The 13,825-nt window shown below is 34.5% G+C and overlaps 1 protein-coding gene across 4 annotated transcripts in view; it reads right to left on the bottom strand.

Annotated features, from left to right (window-relative positions):
* Positions 1-11,653: 11,653 nt before the first annotated feature.
* SPOCK1 (SPARC (osteonectin), cwcv and kazal like domains proteoglycan 1) overlaps positions 11,654-13,825 on the bottom strand; it is a 1,031,033-nt gene continuing 1,028,861 nt past the window's right edge. For all 4 annotated transcript variants that reach the window (XM_074213490.1, XM_074213491.1, XM_074213492.1 and 1 more), the window contains 2 exons: positions 13,239-13,376; positions 11,654-12,330 (listed from right to left, as the gene is read on the bottom strand). In XM_074213490.1, the coding sequence (XP_074069591.1) occupies positions 12,140-12,330; positions 13,239-13,376 (329 nt within the window). In that variant the 3' untranslated portion in view covers positions 11,654-12,139. The remainder of the gene's footprint in view (positions 12,331-13,238; positions 13,377-13,825) is intronic.

Here is a 13,825-nt window from a genome sequence, read left to right as displayed (position 1 = left end):
GGAAATGTCTTTTGATTTGTATATGAACTGAATTTAAGTGAAGCAGGGTTGCACAAAGTCATTTGCCTCATTCTCTCTTCCGAAGTCATCATTCATGACAACTGGTGATGGCTCTAGACGCAGTGTATGACCTTGGCTTCTTTGATATCTAACCAAACTCTAAGCACTCCACAAAGTCCTGCTTCAGCTGCCTTCATGATTGTCCAAACAAATTGTTCTTATCTACCCATTCTACCTGTGAAAGATTTCATATGCTTGAGGTAAACACCTCCCCCAACTCACTTGGAGGTGTTAGACCCCTCAGTTATCCTCATCTGGTTTAGCCCATCTGCCTAAACAGTTTACCAGGGTATGGTCACTGTGCAAGTTACAGCTTCTTGGAGTCACAAGTGAGAGTTAGGTGACTCAGTTTGATGTCAAAGGTGGAAAGCAGCTTAGAGAGATCAGCAGACATCTTGGTGTCCTACTTAGCTAAAAAGCAATAGACTTTCTTCTGAATGATTTTTATGATGCAGGATATGAACCCCCATATCCTACAAATACGTATAATTACCTCATCCTTTCCCCACTCCACTTTAAGCAACTGAGAACTTTGTTCCTCATATCTCCAGTTTTCAAGCTTCTTCTTCTTCTTAGGCAATATATGCACGTATAATCTTTGTAAACTGTGATCAGATTCAACTCATTTTTGAACCCTATTTTTGAACCTGAATTTTATTTCATTTTAGCAATTCCCATTGGTATTTATTTTATCAAAATAAATACAGCTCAGAAAAAGTACAACTTCAGGATGTGCTATCAGGTATTCTATAGTAATATCACCATAGTGAATAGAAAGAATCAACTGCCTTCATAGCTCTTAATTAGATCTCTCATTCAATTAATATATACTTAATTAAACACAATTATTTTATTTTAAAAATATACTCTGTGAAAATCATAATACCAAACTCAGTACACAAAGATCAAAAGCAAAATAAGTAAGAAAACTAGTAAAACACTCACAGACCTAACAAGATAACATTTTAGTAGTTTTTACTTTTTTTCCTATTCTCTAATACTTAGTTCAGTGCCTGGCAGATATTTAATAAAGGCTTATTAATTTATAGATGACTTGATTGTAGGAGACAATATGTAAACAACTAATTATAACATATAGTGAGATAGGAAGAGTATTAGGTGTTCCAGATGTTCCAAATCAGGTGTTCCAAAGAAGATTCCTTTATTTTTTTAATGTTTCTGCAAGGCAATGGGGTTAAATGGCTTGCACAAGGCCACACAGATAGGTAATTATTAAGTGTCTGAGACCGGATTTGAACCCAGGTACTCCTGACTCCAGGGCCAGTGCTTTATGCACTGCACCACCTAGCCACCCCAAGAAGTTTCCTTTAGAAAGGGTTGTCTGAGCTGAATATAGAATGAGGAGAAAGAACATATCAGGTATAGCCGTGCTTTTGCCCATGTCTGTGACACTACTTCTTGCATCTTACTAAGAAGGAAATAAAATTGAGTAAGAATGATGAGTATAATGTTAGACATCTGGATGAAAGACTTACTTCAGGTTGTTGTAGAAACTTTGAAGACTTCAGGGACCCTTCCAAGAAAGACTTGAATTTTATCTAGAAGTCATGGAAGTCTCAGATTGGGAATCAGTCTTATCATGACACTTAATCCACTAAGTCTTATAATTTTAGAGAATACTAAGAGTATTTCTTCTAGATGAGATAGTTTTCTCTCTTGGATTGAGTTGAGATCTTATTTTGTTCCCGACTAGAGAACTCATTTTCTCTTACTTTTTTGTGTTTTAATTCAAAGATCTTTTCCAATTTCTGTTTTCAGTTTTTCTTTTATATTTGGATTTACTCCCCATTTTTATTATGTGGCTGGTGTTATTATGTAGCTGGTTAATGTGGGTTAAGAGCTATCTTCTCCCAAGCTAATTACAAATGATGTATGAAGGAAGACACTATCTGCATCCAGAGAAAAAATTGATAAATAAATGTGTAAATAGAATAATTCCCCAATAAATGCATATTATATATAATATATATGTGTGTATATGCATATATATATATATATATATACATATATATATGATACATTTGTGTATAATAGTAGCCATTTCTAGGATGAGGGTGGGGAGAAGGAAACAAAGTTATATGATAATTTTATTATATATTTGAAATGAATAACAAGTTGGACATAATAGACTTGCAGTTTCATGTGCAATCTTCTTTTTTCTAATATGCTTTTGGAAATTCTTGCTTTATTCCATAAATTTAAAATAAAATAACATTTTAAAAAAAGATTAAAAAACTTTACTTTTGAATACAGACTAATCTCTCTAGATGAGAGATATTTAAGGACTGGTCAATAGATATAATTCTAGTTCAAAAAACCCTTTTGTAAAAGGAGAAAATACTCATCCTGCTCATCTTCCTGAAGTAACAGAGAATCTTGCCTGCCCATTTCCAAAGATAGAAGAATCACTCTTACCCATCCTCAAAAGGAAGAAGGTAGTTTCTTTGGATCTAAGTTCAGCCAGATCAGATCTCAGATCATATCCATTCATCTCATGTCAAAACCCTTCATAATCTAGCTCCCTCCTACTTTGCCAAGTTCTGTAGACATAACTCCTCATTAGATACTCTTTAATCCAGGGACAGTCTTACCAATCAAACTACCAAATAATTGTTTTACCCAGCTAGAAAAAATAAGTAACAAAGTTCAAGAATAGCAAGGGAATTAATGAAAAAATACCAGATCTAAAACTATACTATAAAGCTGCAGTCAACAAAGTTGCCTGGTACTGGTTAAGAAATAGAATAATGGATTGGTGGATTAGGATAGATTCAAAAGAAACAGTAGTAAATGACTATAGTAATCTACTGTTTGAAAAACCCAAAGATATTAGCTTCTGGTATAAGATCTCACTATTTGACAAAAATTGTTGGGAAAACTAAAAAATAGTATGGCAGAATCTAGGCATAAACCCACATCTTACACTCTATGCCAAAATAAGGTCAAATGGGTACAGGATTTAGATTAAAGGGAGACACCATAAATAAACTAATATACAAAGAAATACTCTATGTGATTTTTGGAAAGGGGACAAATTTATGATTAATCAAGAAACAGAGTGAATCTTAACCTGCAAAATGAATGATTTTGACTACATTAAATATAAAAAGTTTTACACTAATAAAATCAATGCTGTCAAAATTAGAAGGAAAGCAGAAAACTGGGAAACAATCTTTACATCCTAGAGTTCTGATAAAGGTCTCATTTCTAAAATATATAGAGAACTACATCACATTTATAAGATTGCAAGTCATTCCTCAATTGATAAATAGTCAAAGGATATGAATAGAGCATTTTCAAATGAAGAAATTAGTTATATATAATCATATAAAATGCGCTAATTCATGAGATATCACTTCATACCTATCAGAATGGCTAAGATGACAAAAAAAGGAAAAATGATCAGTTTTGGAGGGATTGTGGAAGGATTGAGGTATTAATGCTTTGCTGGTGGAGTTGTGAAATGATCCAACCATTCTAGAGAACAATATGGAACTCAACTCAATGGGCAATAAAACTTCATACCCTTTGACTTAGCACTACCAATTCTAGGTCTATACCCAGAAGAAATCATAAAAAAATCCCACATGTTCCAAAATATACATATCAGCTCTTTTTTGTAGTGGCAAAGAATTGAAAATTGAGGGGATGCCCATCAATTGAGGAATGGTTAAACAGGTTATGGTACATGAATATTATGGAATACTATAACCATAAATCGTTGAACTCTAGAGAAACAAGGAAAGAATTACATGATCTGATGCTGAGTAAAGAGAGCAGAACAAACAGATGTATACATTAACAATATTAACACATTAACAATAACATTGTAAGATTATCAACCCTGATGGAATCAATTCGTCTCAGCAGTTCAGAGAACTTGGGATAACCTTTTTAACTGGGCTATGCACAATGCTATACCCATCCAGAGTAAGAAAAACAAAACAAATCCTTTAGAATCTGAGGAATGCTACATACACTTTTTTTTTTTAAAATTGTCTCACGTATTTCTTTCCCTTAAACCTAATTCCTCATACCAAAATTGGCTAACCTGTAAACATGCTTAATACTAATGTGTAAGTACAATATTAACCTGACAGCTGAGGGAAGGGGAGTGGGAAGGTAGGGTAGAAGGAAATTTTGCAATTTAGAAATATGCATAATCATATGGACAAATGTTTAAAAAATCTTTTGTAACATATCTTTAGAAAAGTAAGATATTAAGTAAAAAATCTTGGAAGTCAAAAAAAAAAAAAATCAGGGACATGGGCTTCCTGGTTGTCCACATACAGACAATCGGAATTTTCTCTGTTTCACCATACTTGGAACCCTCTAACCTTCTCTGCTCTGATTACTGACTTCCCTGGTTTTCCTTAAGTATTAACTAAAATCTCACCTTCTATAAGAAGCCTTCCTTCATACCTCTTAATTCCAGCGCTCTCCATCTTTTACTTATTTCCTATTTAACTTTTCACTTGCTTGTTTCATATATATATATATATATATATATATATATATATATATATATATATATATATTTACTTGATGTCTAACCAATTAGAATGTAATCTCCTTCATTTGCAACCCTACTGATTAGCATAGTACCTGGTACAAAGTGGGAACTTAATAAATACTTATTGAATGAATGAATGAATGAATGACCTTTTAGTCACATTTTTGCATTTAGACCAAACACACAAGCACACACTGTATACATTGGAGGCCAACCTGTGCAAAGTCACAGAAGTAAGAAAAGTAATGTTTAATTGGGGAACAAGTTAGGAGATCAGTGTATAAAGGAGAGCAAGAAACTTAGAGCTAGAAGGAATATCAGGAAACTTCTAGTCTAATTCCTTAATTTTCAAATAAGGAAGCTGAGATCTAGAGGCACTTGCTCAAATTCATATATCTAAATATGACCTGAAACTATTAAATTACATCACAACTGAATCAACGAACATGTCTCCAAATTAAGCCTCAAGAGATCCAATATTTCATTCAATTTGGAGTTGGGTGGGGAGGAGAAGGCATTGTATTTGAAACTTTTCCATGATGAAACACTCCCTAGGAACCCTGAACTCACCAGAAAATGAACAGCCCATTTTAATTCTAATAAGGATATCACCTGATGCTATAAATCTTCTTATTGGTTGAAAAGGCTTTTCTGTGTATAATTGCAAACAATCACTTCCACTGGGATATTTCCCAGGGACACATCCAAGCCAAGTTGTGTGTTTATTTGCATATGGAACAAAGGTACCTCCCAATGCTCAATCAATTTTCACTGTTTATTTCTATCATTATAGACCTTGAGATTGTCTTTTCTGACTCCCTGGTCTCTCTCTCTTTCCTTCTTATTTTTCTATCATCACCTACCCACTTCACCCAAGGCAGGTGGAATATTGTGAACTTGCACAGAGGAATCACTAGCAATCTTCTAATGCATGCTGAGACAACACTGAGACTCTGGAACATGATTCTTCTCTCCTGTGTAAAGTCTTCTTAGAAAATAGTTAAAATTAAGTATGTTCTCTATTGTCTCTTTCCAAATTTTCTTCTACAATACAGTTAATAGAGCATAGAATCAGGAGGCCTGGGTTTTATCTTTACTGGGTTTATAGAGCCCTAACTAGCTCACTTTCCCTTTTCTAAACCTCAGTTTTTTAAATCATTCAGAGCAGATAAATGAAATAATCTTTAGGAATTCTTATAACTCTAACTTAAATTTAAATATACAATTCTAAGTAAGAATAAGCATTCCACAATATCATATATGTTGAAAAATATTTTATATCTCTTTGTGATCATAAAATGCACAGTTTACTTTGTAATGGTCAGATTTTATTATTATTACTATTATTATTAGACTTCAGTATTAGGCAATGAAAACAAAAGAGAGAAATCTTTGAATTAACAGAATTGCTAATTGGGATGAAAATTTGAGGTATTTTTACAAAGAACATTTCTCTAATTAATGGGGGAATGTGAGCAGAATTCCTATACATAATGCACATAGTCACCTCTGTTTACCTAGCATTTAGAAAAGTGAATACTAAATGACTATTTTATTGGAAATTTGCAAAAGCTTCAAATGCCAACTTTTCAGGAATAGCATGATTTATTTTCAAAACCTAATTTAATACATAGAAGATCCAGGAAAACTGAAGGAGAGGAAGGCATAATAGGCCAATTCTTTTTCTTTCCCCAACAACCACAATCACATTTGAATTTTTATTAAGTACCTCTTATGGGGTCTTAAAAGCCAAGAAAGTCAATGATGTAAGGAAAATCAAGGGTAATCTCTTCCAACAATTTTTATAGAGGGGAAATGGGCTCCAAGTAAGGAAAGAATTTGTCCAAGGTTACCCAGCAGGTTAGTGGTTCGAACAAGACCTGGAACCCAGGCTCTGGATTTTTGAGTCAGCATTCTTAACATTATATCATGACATCTCTTATTTGTTTAGCACAATGCTATACATGTAAAAAAGAAATTATTAGGCCACATCTTTTCCCTCAAGGAAGTTGAGAAGTTGGCTAAAAGATGTGAAATGCCAATAAGTCAGTTAAAAGTTCTATCTTGAATATTGTAAAGTTCTAGTATCTCTTTTTAATATGTCTTATCATCCTAAACTGCATCCTTCTTTAAAACTGAAACTTTGTCTTGGGCTTCATTATATTTTCCTCTACCTCATCAGCCTTCAACAGAGTGCATTCTTAATAAAACTTAATTGGATTTCTTTTGTCTCTCCCTAGTTATATCTTTTTTTTTTTATTGCCACGGGATGCCCCTAGCAGAGAAATCAGACCTAAAAGAATTAACTTTGTGAGTAGAAGAAAATATTTTCACAGTACTAACCTTCAAGACTAGGGAGTATAGTATTGATTGTTCCTTGGGTTCACAATTATTCCCAGGGCATCTCTGTTTCCATTTCTGAATCTGTCTTTGTCTCTGTCTCTCTCTCTCTATCTCTCCAATATGTATGAGGTAAGCGTGTAATATATATGCATATGTATAGTGATACATATATGCATATAGAAACACTCATCCTCTCTTAAGTCCAACCATAGAAGCAAATATTTAAAATGTAAAAACCTTCTTCATTTCACCTCATTGCCCTAAAATACACATGAACTTAAAAGCTTTCTGGAAAATATCTGTTGTTATGCTTGAACTGGACTAAAAGTTCAAATTGAAATACAAAGGTTTCCTCTTTCTGTGCTTTCCAAATCATATGCAAGGATGAAATGAAGAGGAATGAGAAGTCTAACCTCTGAAACAATTTATGGATCTGCATATCAAATTAGAGAGAAGGTGAATTTTAACAAACTGATAGAACCTTAGATCATTTAAATTCTTCAACTGGAAGGAACTGAGGAAGTCAAAAGAGCCAACAACTAGTTACTACACTGTATTACTAACATCTTCTGTATTATTCTGAAAACAGATTCGTAGCAGATGTAAGAGTTAGTACTCTCTAGGCTTAAACTCAAGTGTTTTCTATGGAAATAATTAGGCCATAAGTCAAAATGCTAGGAAAAAGGCAAATGGAAAAAAAATAAAGTTCTTATTTGAATTATAGAAGCCATACTATCTATTCCAGTATTTGATCAGTGGGTGTGATTATCTTCCCCTTCCTTATTGGAATGCACCATTTCATATGTTCATTAGACTTTCTAGATTACATTCCATCTTCAGAGTATAGTAGAGTTTAGTTAGTTTACACCTAATTAAACAAAATACACACAGTGAGATATGGCAGACAAATTCAAATTTATTGAGACAGACAGAAATGCAACTACTCAGGACTACAATTAAGCATTTACAATTAACCATGGAGGTTAATCAAGTGTTCACATTCCAGGTAAATCTGTATGGAAATGCATTCAGAATTCACTATGCTAGTCTACTTTACTATGGTCATCTACATTGCATCTACAGTAGGGACAGCCAACTGACATACTCAGTATTTGGGTGACATTCCCCTTACATTACACATTTAACAGAAACACATGTCAGCAGCATTGAGAAAAAAGTATAAAAAGACCAAAGCCACCCACTGTAGAAAGAAAGATCTCTTGGATGTAATTGTACAGTGCAATTGATGCATCAACCAAACAAACATGAGTGCTAAGGAAAGACATAAGGGAAAGCTACAATGGACCAATCTGGTGGCCTGTGGTGAGACGCAGCTGTCAATTTCATATTATTTGTCACAGACAGTCAGGGTTAAGGAGGCAAGGTGTGTTGGAAGGAATGGAAGCGAGGAATTGTTATAAAACTCCAAATACAGTATTAAAAGGTTTCCAAATCAGAAATTTACACTGAAATTGAAGCCAGGTTTAGAGAGGCAAGAGACACACCAGTTATTTTTCCCAAATGGAAAATTTAAATTTGAATTGAAAGTGAACAAAAAGAAATATTAAATATTTAATATAATCTCACAGCTTACAAGGAATTTCTAAATAACCACAATAGGATGCAACTTGAAAACTGGCTCTAGTAGGAAAATGGGGAAATGTATCATCAAAATGATCATCGTACATCTTAAGTTTTCAAATGTACCAAATCATGGTGGTGGAACGTGGTGGAACTTGAAGAATTCTGGTGACAGAAAGAAAAGTCCAATTTTCACCTCAGATAATAAAACAGACACTTTTTCTTCAAGTCTCAGAATTGAGTTTTGTAAAAATTTATGGTTTTCCACAAAAGTAATTTTAAAAAGCTTTCCAGAATTCTGTTATTGCCCTGGCAAAGCTGAGCAAGAATAGTGTTATTGAGTTTTGCTCTAATCACAGGAATAGTTTTGTATTTAAGGTTCTAATGAGTTAAAATATCTTCTTAGAGCATCTCCAAAAATTGAGGATCATTACCTTGCTACAAAATTTCCACAGAGCTCTCTTATCCATCATTAAGTTAATGTTAAGGAGCTCCGAGTGTCATCTTAATTTGATACTTGTCATAAGATAATTAGGTAAATTAAAATCAGTAGTTCACTACGTTCCTAAAAGTTTCTTTAAGCAAAATCAAAGTGCTTATTCCTAATGAGTTCTCTGGTGCATTTTCAGAGGTAGTTGGAATTATTAACAATGATTTTCTCTCACAGTCTGAATTGAAAGCTTTTTCATGCATTTTTAATTTTAAGGTACACATTTTCATTAAATTAACAATTTTAATAAATTAACTGCAATTATGCAGCTGTTTCCAAACTCTGACTTCAAAGACCTGGTCAAATAATGTTCATTTGAAACAGAAATAATGCATATTTGTATCTTAAAGACTCTCCTTGGTTGTGATTTTCTAAAAGAAGTTTTCTAGTCCTTGAAATTTGTGGCACATATAACAAGATACATTCTATCTAGAACAGCAGATATACAACCTCCTTGCTCTTGGTTTTTACACATCAGTAGTTGAATCAATTATATACATAAACAATAAAAGATAACATTGGATTTCATGATGTCAGTCCAACCAGATATGATGGGAAAAGGAAACAATCGATTTCAGGCTGTGTCTACATGGTCCCAAAATAACTAGTCTCTTTACCTTAAAGAAAAATTCAATTTAATGGAGAAAATAGTAGCAATTGCATCATAATGACCAACAAATTGAGTTGACCATATTTTTGACCAAGTTAATTGAATGCAGTGGTATAGCCTAGGCCACAAGTGAAGAGGGAGACAAACCATCAAGGGGCGTATTGAATTCATTTTTCCCAATTGCTTTTCCCATAACACAGGCTGTCGATGAAAATAGAGTAATCACATTCATTTGGTGAAAAGAATGACCAAGATATTGTCTAAGGTTATTTTGAAAGAAAGTCTTTGGTGGGGGAAAGTAAACCTTTCTTAAAAGACTTTCAAATCCCTTGGACTGCAAGAGACAGGAAAAGAGAAATTCTAAGGACTTGAATAGGATGAAAGTGTGCAGGGTTTGCAATAAGCATGTAGTATTGGTAATACCCTTCTTCCCACTTGTGTAGATTTAAAAATTTTATAAAAACTGGTTGAGGAAAATAATATAGAAGAGAGTTTTAGCTTTATAAAGCTAAGCTACTTTATGTCTAAGAAAATATAAGGGATTAAAGTTTAATTCTTTAAATTAATCTTTTTTATTCCTTAATTATAATCCTCTTTTTATGATGATATCATAAAGATTTCCTTTTGATTCACTATTCTCTGATTTTTAGTTTTTTGTTGTTTTCTTTTTTTTCAGCAGAGCCTGAAACCCATTATCAATCCTTCAGAGAGCAGATAAATAATCAACAACACTACTCTGGACAGGAGTATAAATGAAAGCTGAGACATTGAGAAAAGTATATTTTCTTCTTATTTCCTTTTTTAAGTACACATCAAAAGGTAAGAAATTACCTGAAGCATCCTTTTGTGGGCTACAAATTTATGATATAGAAGTCAAGATATTCTTTAGTACTTTCTGCTCCTAAGAATTTTACTTCCTCATCCAGTGATCTAAGGGCAAAAATGTTCAGCATCAGTTTAGGTCTTGTCCTAATTTCCCAATTTCAATCTTCAAGCAATAAGTATGGGCTACAAGCTGATCATAAAGGGAGGAAATCTCCTGCTTTTTTAATCCCCAAACCCTAGATTCCTTCCCATAGGGTCTAGAGGTCAGCCAACAGCACTCTATCAAACCTCAATGCATTCCACCATAGCCCTTATTCATAAAAATGCTGGAGCCTCTCTAGAGATTACTGAGTATGATAACCCCTGCTCTACTCTGGATCCAAATAGGGAAAAGTCTGGGAAGACTGGGCACAGTTGGATCTTTGGTCCACAAGTCTTCACTTGAACCATATGTGAGATTATTTGTAGAATATTATCTTGCCTTTGGAACATGTTAAATGCAAAATTGACCCCAAAATTTTCAATTATTTTCTCCTAATGAAATATTTTGATACTGCATCTTTTTTTTAAAAAGAGAACATTAGATAAACCTTGGGAAAGCCCTGTAGGAGGAATGGGAGGATATGTAGAGGCAGTAAATAAGACAGCTGCCTAAGGAAGTCTGTGAGATGATATGAAAGAGCCAGCTTAGTATGCTGAGGAGAGGGTTCCATGGCTTCTGCAGGAGAAGTTGTTTAGGCAGTCTGGGGCTTATCAAAATCAAAGAGATTTTCAACCACCCTGCTGGTGCCTGAGAGAAGAAACTGCGTCAGCCTGCAGGTTACAAGTGCCAGCTATTAATGCAAAAACAGTTTTTACACAGATTTTAGATTTTTCCTTCCAGAAATAGCAATTGCCTGGACAGGCTGGCATCTTAATTACTTCTCAACTGTGTTCTTCAATGATGCTAAACAACTATCTCTTCCTGTATAGGGATATATGAGTATGTGGGTGTGTGCATCACACAAACACACACACACACACACACACTCACATAATAGATCTAGATATATACATATATAAATAGAGAGATAGGCATCTGGCAACCATTCTCTAAGGAAAGAGAATGGCTCCCCAAAGGGACTCTTGGCAGAATTAAGGCCATTGTTTTTAGAAAGCCAGAAGTAGTTATGCCCAGGAGAATCAATTTTTAATAATAAATATCAGGCTTTTTTGAGTGGGAGGGGGAGTGGAGGCAACAGGGTAGATTCCAAGGAGACATTTCATTTTTCCCTATATCATCTTCAGTATACAATTCAGTCATTGCAAGCAGATCTAGAAAAAAAATTCTATAATGAACTAACAATGCAGACAAGCAAAACGGGGTTCATTCTTTCATCCAGAGAACCTGGCACCCTCCCTGGTCAGAATTTCATATAAACTATATAATTGTTGAGAGAAGTCTTCCTGAAAGGGAGAAAGGAAGCCAGGAATATGAAACCAGTTGTCCCCTAGTCTAAAGAAAAAAAAATCCACATCCCCAAAATAGCCTTAGTCAAAACTGGAGCACTTGGGAAAGAAAAGAAAAGCTGTCTTCCAAATTATACACAGAGCAGAGGAAAGGAGATATTTTGTGCCTAATGGTTTTAGATACAATTGTTGAGATGAGATGGACTTGTGATATTGTGCAAAACACATGTCCTTTGCCCTGAGGGGACTACCATATATATCCAACCTCATCCTCTTTATCATCATCCTCATCTTCATCATCCTCATTTGTTGCCCTTATATGAAGCTTCATTTTTCCATCTTTGTCCTTTCGTATCCCTCCGTGTTCTTCTTCCAAATCATCCAAAAGGACCACAGCACCCCCACTGCCAAAATCTCCTGAGGTTTCTTGCTCTTCTTCTGAAATGTTGTTAAAAGTTAAACAGACAAATACAAAAACATTAGAATTGTCTCTTCTATATTCTCTATCACTGCTGCATACTGTCTTTGGCCTGCTTCTCTCCTATCTGAAGGCTCACTACCTGTCTTCCCAGTCAACTTGAAAGAAAAATACTGTAGCAACCCCCTTCCCCTTTGAAATTACCAACCTGAGCAAAGATGAAAGAAGCAAAGAGCTAGAAGAGAAGTTAAACAACCTCTAAGTTTCAGCTTAGGATCTAACTTCCTCTTCTCAAAGATGAGAAAACTGAAGCAGAGTTGAGGAACCAGTTCAAGGTCACACAGATAAATAGCAGAGCTAGGTTTAGAACCTAGACCTCTTGACTCCAGATTCATTAGACTATTTTATATGTCTATAAGTGATTTTTTAAACTAGTAAAGTTTGAAAGAAATTATACAGGGTCTCTGTAACATTTTAGGGGTATAAAACTAAAGAATTAGATGCTTGATACCAGGTCTTAAGAACTGGAAGTACTAAATAACTCCATTTAAAAGTTGCCTCCTAGACTGTTACATTTCCCATCTGTATGATAATATAACACCCACCATCATTCTCCAGCCATTTCCAATTATTCTCTATGTTCCATATTATTTTGTATCTTCCTTATGCTGTTATAATGGACACTGCTTAAGAGTAGGCACTTAGTAAAAGTGTGTTTATTATTCCTTTGGTAAATTCAACAAGAACACATGCTTTCTCCATTTGAATATCATCTTTAGTCCTATTTTCTAAATCTTCTGTATATTCCCTTTCACCTTCCCCTAAAATATCCAGTGCAGCACTTTTGTCTGAATTAACCTAAAATTAAGCTGTAACTAAAGTCCAGGGAGTGAGGTGAAGAGGGAAGGGGCTTAATGCTTCTACTTACCACAATTTACAGCTCCTTGCTTCCTAGAGCCAGCCAGCTCATTCCCATACTTATCCACACACCAGCACTGTCCTGTGCTCCCATGACATTGGGTGGCTTTGTAATACCCTTCATCATTGCAGCGAGGAATGAATGCCCCTAGAGTAAAAAAAAAAAGTCCCCAGTTTTATCAAGGGAATTCTCAGATTCCTCATTGGAATCAAACCAAAACAAATTCAGAAAAGATTTTCCAGGATTAAAGAAATTGGATGCCTTTTGAGTACAAAGCATTAGCTGCATATTTGGTGAATGATCATAGTGTCCTTTTGACTTCATAGGATATCAGAATTGGAGGGAACTTAGAGATCAGCTAGAAAACCAAAGCTCAGATGGCTTTGTGACTGCATGCTTATAAACCATATATACACATACATAAATATATATATATATATATATGCATATGTATATATTTGTGTGTGTATGTGTGTGTCTGTGTGTGTGTGTGTGTGTGTGTGCACAGATAGAGAGACAGATGTGGTCATTTAGTATAATGGAGGTAGAATCAGAATTGGGACTCAAGTCCAGGTGCTTCTGTCCCAGTTCTGCTG

Source organism: Macrotis lagotis, chromosome 1, assembly GCF_037893015.1.
Source record: "Macrotis lagotis isolate mMagLag1 chromosome 1, bilby.v1.9.chrom.fasta, whole genome shotgun sequence".
NCBI lineage: Eukaryota > Metazoa > Chordata > Mammalia > Peramelemorphia > Peramelidae > Macrotis > Macrotis lagotis.
The sequence above is the reverse complement of the archived record's forward strand: the minus strand, read 5'-3'. Positions and strand labels throughout refer to the sequence as shown.